This window comes from Chelon labrosus, assembly GCF_963514085.1.
Source record: "Chelon labrosus genome assembly, chromosome: 14".
Taxonomy (NCBI): Eukaryota; Metazoa; Chordata; class Actinopteri; order Mugiliformes; family Mugilidae; genus Chelon; species Chelon labrosus.
In genome coordinates this window covers 26,028,035-26,042,073 of record NC_140347.1, presented here as the reverse complement: position 1 = coordinate 26,042,073, position 14,039 = coordinate 26,028,035, and the positions used below count along the sequence as shown (strand labels likewise).

At 40.5% G+C, this 14,039-nt stretch overlaps 2 protein-coding genes across 2 annotated transcripts; both read left to right on the top strand.

Moving 5' to 3' along the window:
- Positions 1-3,683: 3,683 nt before the first annotated feature.
- tmem244 (transmembrane protein 244) lies at positions 3,684-7,564 on the top strand (the record flags this gene model as incomplete). The annotated part of the gene is made up of 6 exons (XM_084560012.1): positions 3,684-3,824; positions 6,331-6,416; positions 6,558-6,634; positions 6,883-7,008; positions 7,231-7,275; positions 7,467-7,564. The coding sequence occupies exons 1-6, from the start codon at positions 3,732-3,734 to the stop codon at positions 7,562-7,564; spliced, it is 525 nt and encodes a 174-aa protein (XP_084416138.1). The 5' UTR covers positions 3,684-3,731.
- An 851-nt stretch (positions 7,565-8,415) lies between these two features.
- Positions 8,416-13,396, top strand: fkbp6 (FKBP prolyl isomerase 6). Its single transcript, XM_084560907.1, has 8 exons — positions 8,416-9,581; positions 9,663-9,752; positions 9,836-10,038; positions 10,328-10,447; positions 10,578-10,775; positions 11,043-11,152; positions 11,816-11,907; positions 12,999-13,396. Exons 1-7 carry the CDS (start codon positions 9,491-9,493, stop codon positions 11,868-11,870), a joined length of 867 nt encoding a protein of 288 aa, XP_084417033.1. The 5' UTR covers positions 8,416-9,490; the 3' UTR covers positions 11,871-11,907; positions 12,999-13,396.
- Positions 13,397-14,039: the final 643 nt, after the last annotated feature.

Below are 14,039 nucleotides of genomic sequence, written 5' to 3'. Positions count from 1 at the left end.
CGTTGCAGATGTTGGCATGCGTGTCATTTCCTGTGTTTACATGGTGGAAGTGATTCAATGAAAATACACCAGCTGGGGCGAGGTGAAGAGAATGTAAGGCAGACATTTGGGCAGATATTTTGAACAATAAGCTGTGAGAGAGGGAGAGAGAGAGGGAGAGAGAGCGGGGGAGACAGAGAGCCCATTATTTGTTCAGATGGCTGAGATTAAGTTGGTGAGAAACGAAACACCCCGGAGGGCAGCTCAGCATACACACACACAAGGAACGCACGCTTGGACACAATCATTAGGACATTCTTTTGGCCTGTAGGTGCCGTCCTCGACCTCAAATGTGACCGTGACATGTCTAACCTCAGCTCTAATTTTAACACCATTCTCCCACCACACGCACATGTGCCCAGGCCTCATGGTAAATATAACCCACTGGAGTCCTTAATGTTTGCAGCTTTTTCCGATTTGCTCTCGACATCTGGAGCCTTTAAGATAAAGCCCCTCATTTGCACACACAAACTAGCCCGCTCTAAAGCTCAGACACCACCGGCGGCCAGTTGAGACCCGAGCCATATCTCCGGTGCAGTGGTCAGTCGGTTGCCGTATTTACATTCCATAAAGGATTGAAATGAAAACACAGTGTAGAGGGGCAGCGGGAGACGCACCAGGAGGAAGACGTGGAGAGAGAGCGGGAGAAAAGTCAGAGGAAAAACAAAGCCTTACATTGTTTACCGTTGCATTACTTGTTTACAAGCCCACAAAGGATTATGGGATTTCCAAAATGTGTTGACTTTTCTTGTTATACTTATTGCAAGCAGCTGTGGACGGGAGTCTGCAAGCTGAATAATTAACGGGAGAGCGTAATTGAGAGGAGATTTGGAGAGTGGGGGTGGAGAGAAAATGTGGGAGACGGGGGACAGGAAGAGGCAGGGAGAGAGGCAGAGGCGAAACAGGAGCAGAGAATCGCCTTGGTTTAGGTGTTATCATTTGGAATTACAATATCTCATTGGTTGGCAGCGAGACTGGGATGCAGCAGGAGTGGTGGGAGATTTGTGAGGGTCACTTTATGCCCAGTGATTGGACAACTGGCTCGACGAGGAAGGGACATGCAGACAAATGGCACAGAGCTGCAACTAATGATCATTTTCACGAGAACAATCATGCGTTCCTTCTCTCTGACTTTCGTTCTCTTAATTGTAATGCAGTCCCTCTCTTTCCCCCTAGTTACTGCTGCTGCTGCCTGTTTCTCTTGAACAAATGATGATGTATCACACAGTGTTTGTGTGACGTCAAAAACGCACACACTCACTGAATGGTGATTACAGCCTCTGCGCTCCTACTACGCGCCATGTTGACATGTAGGTCAATGAGCCCCGGTGTTCTCGTGAGTGCCTCTCCCCCTCACTGCGTTTTGAAATGATTTTCAAAGAACTTTAAAAACAGATCAGGACGACAGCTGCGATACGGCGCGTTCACCTCATTGGCTGGGGCACAGGTTGTTTAAACTCACTCGTGTGGTGTAAACACTCCCTCTGGATACAGCAGTTGTCTCTATCAGTCCTGTTTTCTATTCTTATGTCATATCAGGTCTGGAACTGGTAACAACTGATATCGAAATGTGCCGCAGCGGTTTCATTTGCTATGGCTGGATTTTTAAAAAGAGCAGCCAACCAGAAGTGCAGTTTGTTTTATTTTCACTGCGCTCCTTGAAGAAAAAAAAAAAACCTTGTTTGATATTTGAAATTTTGTTTTAGTATTAAATTGGGCTTAATAATTCACAAGCGCCTTGAAATGCTTCTAAAATCCCTTTAGGCTTCAAAAGGTTTTATTGTTCTTTTTAGCTGCTCAGACCTAGCTGTGTTGGGCTCAAATGAGGATTTAGGGTCACCTTGATAGTAATGTGTTTTTAAAACGTAATTCTCTTGCCTGGCATTAAGGACTTACGAAGGACAAAATTTATTTCGCCGTACTGATGCTTTTATCCCTCACACACACAGGGTAGAGTACACTTAGATGCAGAGTATCTTTTTTTTTTTTTTTCTCTGTCTTGTTTTGTGTCCTTTTGTTTTTGTACAGTGTCCTTGGGAGTCTTGAAAGGCGCTTATAAATCAAATGTATTATTATTATTATTATTATAGTACCTGCAACTGAGAAAAAGCCGTCTGCGTAAAGATATAGTAAAACATTTTGGTAAATACTCTTAATCGCTTTCCTACTGAAAATTAGCTGAGAGCTAGTCTGATTCTTTAAGGGGTAACAAAATCAAGACTGCTAGAAAATGTATCGGGTACGTTTTCCAAAATGTTAAACAAGTCCTTTACTCCCATCTGTTGAGTGTGTGCAAGCTTAATTTTGCCTGTGCATCTTACCTACTGCGAGTCAGGATAATGGAAACACCATCAAGGTAAAAGGCAGTTGTTACATGCAGTTTCCTATTTTTGTGTCATCATCAACCAATCACATGGAGCCATAATAGCAGAGAGTAGTGTGATTAGATTCCTGTGAGAGTAATAAAATGTACCAGAATACAGACACACAAGGGGGGGGATGAATGGTTACGATGCCTACCCCCCCACACTCTTCTTCTCTCCATCACCATGGTTACAATGATGCAGGTTACCGTGGCAGCCAAGTAAACCCCCACACACCCCACAGAGGCTGCACGTGCATTTGCTTTAACACTCACACAGACATACGCAGGTTGTGACGCTGAAGGCTTGAATTCAGAGTTTCTTAAGCTATTTCTGTCGAGGACAGGGATGCGACACTGCTGTCTTGCCTCTGTCTGTCACTCACGCCACCTAATTTCCTTCTTGTTCATCTCTTTATTTTTATGAACAGATGATGGAGGATCCGCAGAGGGCAGCTGTCCTTCTCAGCTCCAGATTCCCCCTCTCCGTTCTATTTTCATGCGCTATCTCTAAGTTAAAAATAAGGATGAAGTGAAATCGTTTGTGACACACACACACACACACATATCAGAAATATATACATATAAATGGACAGTATCTTATCTGTTGCTGCCAGTCATGTGCATGTGGCTCCTACTATCTTTTGTCCTGGCTCTTTGTTGGTGGATTAAACTCTCTCCGAGGCTATGCTGCCGCCTAGTGGTCAAACTACGAACTGCCTGACAAGACTGTAATCGTGTCTATCTGCATGTTTTTCAAAAACTGGGCTTCAAGGATGTTTCACAAATTAAAAAATAAATAAATAAATAATTCTGACTATATGTAAAGGCCATATTTAACTATTAACAAAGTTGTTAGTGTTCAGTTTATTTTATTGGGGAAAATGTCTTCATCTTAGGTTGGAAAATAACAGTTATATTAATTAACAACCTGGCAATTATATATCTTTTTCAATAAATTGTGAGTTGTATGGTCAATAAAATGTGATGCAAAAAAGAAAGGTGAAAATTAAGAGAGAAAGTAAAAATAAAAATTAAAAAATGGTACACCGTATGTGTCCCCATTACCAATCCAAACATAAATCTGCTCTCTGTAGCACTTCCTGAAGTAATAAGCCTCAAAACCTACTTCCTTCTTCTGGAGTATGTGCATGTGTGCGCATCCATACTACAGCATGTTCGCCTTTATCCCTTTTGGGATTTACTCAGACTACTTAGTAGTAATCCCATTTCTTCTAATCCAGCCCTCCTCGCCTCCCTCCAACACGCTCTTGCACACTCAAATCTACCCATGTAGACTGCATTCTCTCATTTAGACCGGCAACCATTCATGTTGTTGGACTGCTGCTGTCGTTGCTGTGGAGTCACACTCATAAAACGCCATGGACCCTTCTCGCTCAAGTCTACACCCAGTGAGACCTGGGTAAGAACACTCTGTTGGATTTGTGTAGTTTGCTAGAATAGACCTGTAGTGTAGCAGAAAATCTGGGCCCAGAAATGGGTTTGTGAAAAATGAAGAAGACTAATTGATGTTCAAATACAAATGTCTGTCTATGAAATACATTCTTATTCCAACTGCCGTTAAGACAGAAATCGTAAGGACAGAAAATAACTGATAGTCTCCATAATTGATAGTGGTTGGGTAGAGATGTTTCCTACACATAAGTTATATTAGTAATATAGCCACTGCAGTTGTAATAGACTGTGTTGGAATAATAATTATTCATTTAAACATTCTCATTTCATTTAGATTTGTTGACTCATTTGAATTGTTGACCTTAATTGCACTTAGTTGAGTTAGTTCATTCTGTAATGTCTTTATTGTCTTAGTGCAGTTGTTACTGTCTTTAGTATGTCATTCATCAATAATAGCCAGATATGGGGAAACATCCATATGTGTGGTTCAACACGTGGTTGGAGGGGAACATTTAAAGCCTTAAAGCTGTTTTTTAGGACAGGTTTTTGAAGCTCAGCCAGTCTGGTTTAGAGATGACAAACAAACCAGGGAAATAGCCAAGGTGTTCACCTGTCTCTGGAGGTATTAGCATGAGCTCAACTACTTTCGCGACACACTGACAACCTCATGGCTAATAGATTTAACATGGCTCCCTGTTGAAGTGGCAACAACATTAAATATAAGACTCAATTCAACATATCAGTCTCCAGATACGGGTTTATTCCCAATGCCTATTTTTATTCATTTATTTTTAGTTGTCATTACTATGCATCTCATAATCTCAAAAAATGTAAGCAAAAAATTACTGTTAAGAGTTGCAGTTAATTCAGTAGATAAAAATGTAACATGAATTTCATGCTTATGTTGTTACAGGCCACCAAGATCATTCAAGTTCTTTGTGAAGTGCTGTATTCTCAGCTAACTGCTAACGTCAGCATGCTAACAACAGCGCACACATTCCTCTGTTTAGCTACTATAATGTTTATCACGTTCACCATTCTAGTTTAACTTGTTAGCATTATAACCTAGCGCCAAACCAGAGCAAGTTGCTCTGCTGCCAGGGAGTTAGCCAAGGTCTTTAGCTGCCTATGCAGGTATTAGCATGAGGTCAACTACTTTCCTGACCTACTGACACCCTAATGCCTAATAGATTCCACAAAGCGTTAAACGCAAAATTCAACATAGAGTCAGGCTCAGTTGTCACGACTATACATTTTAAAATTGCACATAAGCAAAAATGTATTAAGCTTAAACTAGAAACAAGTTAATTCACCTCAGTAGATATCCTGTAATGTAAATGTAATGCTATTTTCTGTGCTTAAATGATTGTCAACTATTTGCCAACTTACTTTAGCTTATTAGCATGCTAATATTTGCTAATTAACATTAAACATGGAGCTAATGTTATCATGTTATTATGGTGCTGTTATGTTGTAAGTTTTGGATTGTTAATAATAACTAATTAAAGACATCACAGTGGGCTTAGCATTAATCAATCAACAAATTTATAAGCCAACAGTCATTGGCTGCAGCTAGGATAGTCTTTATAAATCATGCTACCCACAAAATAAGAATTACCAGTTCATTTTAAGAGGCCGTGTCGTGTAAGTTATTAATTTTACCTGCAGTGGGTATCATAGCAGATATTTGACGCAGGAGGAAAAGCTCAGGCATAACTAACAAGATTGACGATGACCCCATTCCATTAAGGTGTGAGACAGCTTGAAAGGCCTTGGCACTGGAACACCTAAGTGGAATGGAGCCAATTATTAATGTAATTAGTTACACCAGTGTTTGACAAGCTAAAATGACAGCTGTGGAAGGAAAAAAAAAGCTTCCAGTCAGGTGTCTTGTAACTCATTTCTTGTAAAGACTGCAGTCAGTCATCTGTGAAAGCAAGCATGCACTGACGGTCTGCTTTCAGGAGAGTTGTTTTTTTTTCTGGGTCATGAAGTGAAGGAGAACACGAAGGATACGAGCAGAGATGCTCTGTTAGCTTTGGGACGCACACAAGACATCAAATAATGATGATGTCTTTTCCAGGAAATATCTCCTAATGAGTTGTCAGATTAAAATCACTGCCATAAAGGTTTGTTTTCACTTCATACTTACTGTCCTGGTTTCTCCGTTATCACCTTGTTTATCTGAAGCAAACACTTGCATTCACTCATCCGATTAATGGCCCTCATATATGGTATTGATTTTAGTGTTTTAGTCCGCTGTGGGTGGTCATTTTAGCTTTTTACAGCAATCAAATGAAGGAAAAATCAAATATCAGTGGCAGTGAGACGCAGTATATAGAGCTATATAATAAAATCCAGTGTTACTCAAGTCACTATCTGAAATTGTACATAAGCAACAGTTTGTTCCTTCTCCTTCCTCATAAGAAAATTTCAAGGAAACTTTAACTAAAATAATTCAATAAACGGCATGACTTTGTTAGTTTAACAGTTTAGTGTTCTTTCCTCCTTAGGTTGTTCTGCAGAATCTGCTGATGTGCATGGTGAGCTTCTACTCTCTCTACTACATGGTGGTCAGTCTCTGCATTGGACTGCTCAGGTACACACTGACACATGCTGGGATAACACATATGCAGATTCACGCCAAACTGAATAGCTAAGAACTAAAGCTTAATCTGTTTTGCAAACTTGATTGATTTTTTTTTTTTTAATTTCACACTTTTTTTTCTTGTGTCTCCAGGGTTCATGAGATCAACAGCTTGTTGGCTCCGTTCGACTACACAACACAACCGTCATGGCAGAACCCCAAATACCTGGGTGAGTGGCAGCAATGAACAACACCACATCTACAACTAACCTAAATCAGCTGATTTTAAAATAATCAACTAATGAGATGAAGTAATAACGTAACAATTTGTTGCAGTTGATTTCTCAGGACTAGATACCTGCACATAACCAGAAAGACAGAGACACCTTTCAGCCAATCACATCACCCAGTTACAGGCGTGCTGATAATACTCTAAGTGCAGTTTCATGTGTGTCATTTTCTCTCGTCCTACATCCAGTCGGAGTTATCTCCACAGAAGTCACCTATGTTTTGGGAGGGCTGGTGTTCGCCTGGATCGTGGAGGAGTGGGTCTGGGATTACGCCATAACTGTCACACTGCTGCACGTCGCAATGACTGTAGCAGGTAAACACACACAAGTGGATCAATAGAGCGGAACAGTTGATAGGATTGGAGGCCTGGTTATGTAACTGGATATAGTGGCTGTAGTTCAGGGATGTATAAACAAACACTGGCACTATCCATTTAAACCCACATAAGGTTTATATGTATAACTCTATATTTTTTTTTATTTAAGTTAAACGTTTGGTCTCATTTTAAACACATTATCTTAATGTATTTCTGCAGTGATGTCAGATTTCCCTTCAGCTGAGCACTGGTGGATAGCTCTGGGTAAGACTTGGGACTTTCTTCTTGCTCATCTTTCTGGCTACACTTGTATCATATTGTTATCTGTCTCCAGTCCCATTTGCAGAACACATTTAATCCCTCTGTGACCAACAGATATTACTTCTTCCTGTTCCCAGATTTACTGTAGCTCTTTTCCTACACGCCTCCAGATTCAGATGATCCTCTCTCTGCAGGTTTGGGCCTGGTGATGATGATATTTGGAGGACAGCTCCTGGCATACAAACTCTTCCGGAGCAACTTTGTGTATCCAGCTGAACTACAGAACTTCTAATGAACACGAGGAAAGCTTTTAACCGGTTTATTGGTTAATCTCTGGTCCGGATGCATGCCAGTGGGTTCATTTTACACTTCACTCCTAGAGTCAAGTTAATATTGGTCATTTATGATATTTATTTTTTTTTGTTAATAGTCAGATCCCACCTTGTACAAATGCCCCAAACTTGTCTATTTAACAACATGTTTTTTAAAACATATATTCTGTACAGTTTAAACATTTTGTATTGTTTCTTTATACACTTCATACTGTAAGCTGAAAGTTGGAAAATACATACTAGAATTTTACTTACTGATATTTCTGCCATAGTCAGCTTAGGTCAGTTAATATGACTTTAGAATAAGTCACATGACAGCATCGGCATATGGTACACTGATAAAAACAAATCTATACAGAGAGCAAGAAAAATTCTGGTCATACAGTTGGGTTGTTAGCAACAAATCCACGTTTTTTTTTTTGTTTTGTTTTGTTTTCATTTCATTCTTAAAATAAGTGTGGATGCTGCTGTTTCTATGCTTGGATGCTAGCTAATGCTCACGTCTACACCGCATGTAATCATTGTAGTGTTGCCTCTGTGTATTAGTTCAAATCTGTTGGGAATTTTCATTAAATATTTGATGCTCAAGGATCGTTTGGTGTGTTTATGTCTTGTGTGTCCAGTGTGTCTGTGGCGATGTGTTTATTCTCCGGTTGTGTGGTCAATAAACTGGCACAAACAACACGTTTTAGATCAAGAAGTGACTAAGTCATTTCCAACAAATTCGTGGGATTATTTGGGGGAGCGCTACTTTTACTGGTAGTCAGTGAAGTGGACCTTAGAGGTCCGGCTTTTTATGTAGGTCACCTGACTCAGGTATTAGAATCCTGCGTTCCAAAATAAAGTTGGAAACTGACTTTTATTTTAACGCAACTGTTGAAAACCACTCAGAGAAACGTGGCTGTAACTTACACCACCAACCATGTCAGGGAACGAACCGGCGCCCAGAACTATGGTAGGTCAACATGTCAGCGCGGCTCGCTTAGCTTAGCTAGCTAGCTAGCTGTTCACATGCTATTTACAGGTAGATATCCACGTTGGCTTAGCTTGTCAGTTCAGTCACGTCTTCATATATCATCGTGAAGTTGAAGTCACTCACATACAAACATATAAAGATCGTTAAACGAATGCCTTACAAAGCGTACCAAGTCAATCTGAGGAGGTTAATACTTAAAGCTACTAGCCAATTGTTTTTTTTACTGCAGTTTCTACAAACTTTATATTGGAGCAGTTTTGTGATCTCTTCAGTATAAGCCCCAGTGCATAGAAATTCTCCTGCTGAAAGAAGCTACTGCCATCAAGGAATGTCGTTTCCATGAACTGGTGCACATGGTGTGCAACAATGTCCCAGTAGGTGATACTTGTCAAAGCAAGATCCACATGCATGACAGGATCCAAGTCTCTCAGTAGAACATGGCCGGAAGCGTCACCTTTTTATAGGTACCGGTCACCACCACCAGATCAGAAACACCCCACAAGAGGAGCAGGAAGATTTTGTCCACTCAGTAACAGGACCCAGTCGTCTGGCCATCACAGTCTGGCCCTTTTCCAAATCACTCATACCCTTCCTCCTGTTTATTTTTACGCCTTCAAACACATCAACTCAAAGGAATATGTGTTCACTTGCTTTCTATTAACCATCTGACAGGTGCCATGATATTGAGATAATCAGTGTTATTCACTTGATAAATAATTGTGAAGTGGTCATATTGTTACGGCTGATTGGTGTAGTAGGTGTGTGTTTTGAGAATGAGACAAGGATAACTCTAGACAAACACTGGGACCTGAGGTGCTTTAATTCACAGATTGAGTTGATGAGTGAAACTAGTGAGGCATCATTTAATTCCTCGTCTCGGTAGAGTCCTTTTGAGCAGCTACGCCGGCAGATGTATGACATCTTGGGGGATGGAGGCATCCTGAAAGAGGTGGTCCAACCTGGAGAAGGGCCACCTGTGCCCCCAGAGGCTTCAGTGATAAGTAGGTAAAATGTATTTCTAAAACCTCTCATCAGTCACAATCAGTCGTATCGTTTTGTTCAGCATGTCTCGTTTTCCTCAGTGCATTACTCTGGTTTCCTGGAATATTCAGACCAGCCTTTCGAAACCACCACTCGCTTGAAGTATCCCCCGATGATGAAGCTCGGGAGAGGTAAGAAATTCTTGGTTCAGTGCATGCAACTGATGTGTTCTTGTTGATTGAATGATCAGTTTTTAATGTGGTTGTTCAAACAGATGTGACGCTGGCTGGGCTGGAGTTGGGCCTGTTGACCATGAAGAAAGGAGAGTTCTCTCGCTTTCTCTTCCAGCCCCAGTACGCTTACGGAGATCTCGGCTGCCCTCCATTTATCCCCGCTTCTGCCGTGGTCCTGTTTGAGGTCCATATCCTCGACTACCTCGACTCAAGACAAGTGGATGACTTTATTGCCATGAGTTCGGTAGGGAGGCTGCTGCTGTCAGGACTAAGAATCCTGAAATTATGACATAGGTTTTCCCACAGTAGCAAAACCAACCTAATGCTATGCTACGAATTCAGACATGATGTATCCATGGATGCCTTTTCCTTTAAATGGTTACAGAAAAGTAGGTTCTCCTTGCTTTTTTAACTCTTCAAATATCCCACTGCTCGTTATAAAATATTTTTTTTGTAATCCAATTTTCATGATATAATTGATAAGTTATAAATTTGTTGGATTTTCTTGGCGTGACTACATTTTTTGTCTTCAGGATGGGCAGAACAATCTTCCTCTGTCCACACTTCTTGAAGTTGTCAGCACACTACGCAGCTTTGGCAACCGTTGCTTCAACCGGCACCGTTACTACAATGCCAACGATCATTACAAACAGGTAAACCCATGGATATCATAGAGGTTTTTAAGGAACTCATTGCTTTTATGATTGCTTTCATTGCATTTCTCGTGTGGTGCCGTGTCTGGTGAAAGTGTATGTTGTTGTGGATTCTCTGCTTCGCCAACAGGCAATATTGCTGCTGAGAAACAGGGACGCACAGGGTGATTCAGAGACAGAGACAATCAAGACAGCTCTGCTTCCTCTCTATCTGAACCTCTCTCTCACTAAGCTGCATCTGGACAGCCCTCGCAGTGCCCTGAAATATGCCAAAAAAGCCTTGGAGATAGACTCTGCCAACACAAAGGCTCTTTTCCGCTGTGGAAAGGTCAGACGGGGCTTTTGTTTGTTTGTTTTTCAGCCCGCCAGATAAAATTCCTCAGTCTGAAGATATTTATTGTTTAATTACAAAAGAAGGGATGATGTGCACAGGCAGACGTTGATGTAAAAATATATCCATGGCCTTCATCATTTGTCAAGTTCCATGCATTGATCTATCTCCATTTGAGCGACAATTCAATGAACTCTGGAGCAGCTCAAGATGCATTTTGATGAATATAGTCTGTTTTATGTAAAGTGATTCTGTCTCTCTTAGGCTTATATGGAGCTGCATGAATATGAGAGCGCCCAGGGTTGCCTCCTAAGTGCTCAAGCAAGGAAGCCCTTTGACATTGACATCAATAATCTTCTGAAGAGAGCGGCAATGTAAGATGATTCAATAAGTTTTTGTTTCTGTGCCCATGGCCTCAGGTTTACATTAAGATACGGACGCACGAAATTGAACTTACAAACGCCAACTGCGACGTCACCTCGAATCACCTAAGTCTGGGCCAAAAAGTTTCATTTAAACACACCGTAAAGACTACAGCCAACACTTTGTAGTACCTTAGGGCTCTAGGAAGAAAAAAAACACTCTTACAGAGCTGGCCTCTCTTGAATCATGCTGATTGGTCGTTCTACACCTTATACATTGTAGATGATCATGTTGTTATTAAAATATAAGTGTATTTGAATGTTTAGATTACATGAGTCCTTTTTACTTTTTATTGTCGCCTAAATTTTTATTCCAATACACTGATTCTTTAAGCCTATCTGCCAATCAGAGTGATCTCTCTCATCTGCTGTTTCTGATGCCAATTCAACACGCTGAATTTGATTGAACAGGGGTTCAACTACTGGCAACGGTGCAGGACAAACCACAAAAACTAGGGTCACTGACGCTTAATTGTTAACTTAATATGTCACTGCCTTTAGTTTAGCTTTAAAATATGTGCCTTCCCACGTCATTGTGCAGCATACTTGATATTTTATTTTCAGAAGTGCTTAGTCTGATGATTTCCATGTATGTTTCTCATTTTTATTTTCCAGATGCTACAAGGACAGCTTGGACAAAGAGAAAGACTTGTACTCAAAGATGTTCTGAGACCTGAATGTCCTCACTGTAAATCTGCAGAAACAAGGTGTGAGACTATTTTTCCTGAATCTGTCCGCTTTAATATCTGCTTCTCTCTCGCTCTCTCTGTCAGGGAAGACCATTAATTTAAAATAAGCTCTGAACGGTGGACCATTTTGTCCCCTTCCCTTACGATCATTATACACTGATAAACTTTTTTATTTCCTATAATATGTGCGTTGTGTATAGTTTCATTTTAAAGGCCCTGGGATATAACTTTGAGGTTGTATAGTGAAGAGTGTAGAAGTCCTGTATCTATTGTGGGTTAGAATACTACTTCTGTAGTGGATGCTATATTTAAAGAACCTCATCATTTATCAAGACCAAACGCTTGTCATGCAGCTACATATCCCATGAGTCTGTGCCATTTGCACAGAATTGAATTCGACTTAAATTGGATTAAGTTGGAGCAGATGCTCAGACTGTTCTGCCCAGGGTGGTCACTCACTCACACACACGCACACACACTCATCTTCCATTTTTATTCTGAATATGACAATATTCTGAATTTGATACCTGTCTTGTAAACAACGTATTTCATTCGAATACTCTGAATTATAGGAAATGTGACATTTTCTGAATTTGGCATGTGAGACATGTCAGTTTAGGTCAGGTTTTAGGAGCATTTTTTGGGGATATGTGAACACTATTTGAATTGTGTGTCCCAGTTGGGGTTTTTACTGCAGTTTGCGACACACACACAACCAACTAGCTAGCAGTTTATGGCTGTGGTAGAGAGGCATGCCCAAAAAAAGACCACATTTCTGAGGGGAAGCTTTTGGAGATGCACCAATATCACAACACCAACTTTTTCCAGTAAGTCTCTGACGGACTGAAAGTGCAAGACTGTGTTTACAGTGTCGAACAAGTCTGTCACCAGTGGGAAAAAAATGAGTTATATAAACGAGTTTATTGGTGGATGTATTATTTTTACTAGCGATGAAAACAGCTTATTGGGAATGTGGTCTCTTTCTGAGAAAAAGGTCAAAGCCGTAATAAATTGTGCATAACATCTGCTTAAACTTAGACTGTGGACATAAATCCTCAGCATCGTTTCAGCATTTTACTGACCTCAGTATTCAAATGTTTGTGTTGCAGGTTTCAAGATTCAACAGCATGTTTTCTTTCTGGTGATGCCAGTTTTTTTTGAAAATTGTGTATTGGCTAATGCTACAAAGGGAATAATATCCTATTGATGTATTATTATCATTATTTGACGTTTGAAGTTTATTATAAGGAAGGAATTACAAGTGTGTCCCATTCTCTTCTGCTTCACCTTCCCACAAATCTACATTCTCCCCTTAAATTCTTCTTGTTAATGTCATGTTTAAGTGTTTCATGGGATCTAATCCCTCTTGAGTTGAGAATAGTGGAAATTAAAAAAAGCCTTTTCACATCTAATATATCCTGTCTTTGTTTTAGATTGTTTGAAACCTGCAAACTTTCATGATCTTGAATTTAAGTTCAGCTTCATGGTGCTGATGGTAGTAGTGGCACATGGCTAATGCTTGATTAAAAGGTACAGTAAGTATTAGCCTTCCTGTGTAACTGATTTTCCGTGTTGATAAATCACCAATTGCTGACCAGTCACACTAGTTCATTCATTCATTCATTCATTCATTCATTATCTGTAACCGCTTGTCCTTTAGGGTCCCTGGGGGGGGGGGGGGGGCTAAAGCCGATCCCAGCTGTCACTGAGCGAGAGATAGTGTACACCCTGGACAGGTTGCCAGTCTATCACAGGCTAACACGAAGAGACAACCAACCATTCACGCTCACATGCACAACTACGGCCGATTTATAATCACGCAGGGAGCAGGCGAAGTACCCACACAGTCGCAGGGAGAAAAGAAATGCCTTCAGTCACACTAGTGTCAGAGAATAATATTAAAACGTATTGTCACTAGGTTAACATTGAATTTTGGCTCCTTTTTGTTTCAAAATATGTCCACTATAGTCTCTAAATTTGAAGTTAAATTGTGTCACATAGACTTCATTCATGCAGTTTGTTCTAAGTGTAACAGATGCAAAAAATAGTCTTGTGGTCAGTTTGATTGTTGTGGTCGACGATGCAAAACTGGAGTGGATATGAACATGTGAGATGGGCAAATATTAAGAGGTGCGATCTGGATAGGGGGC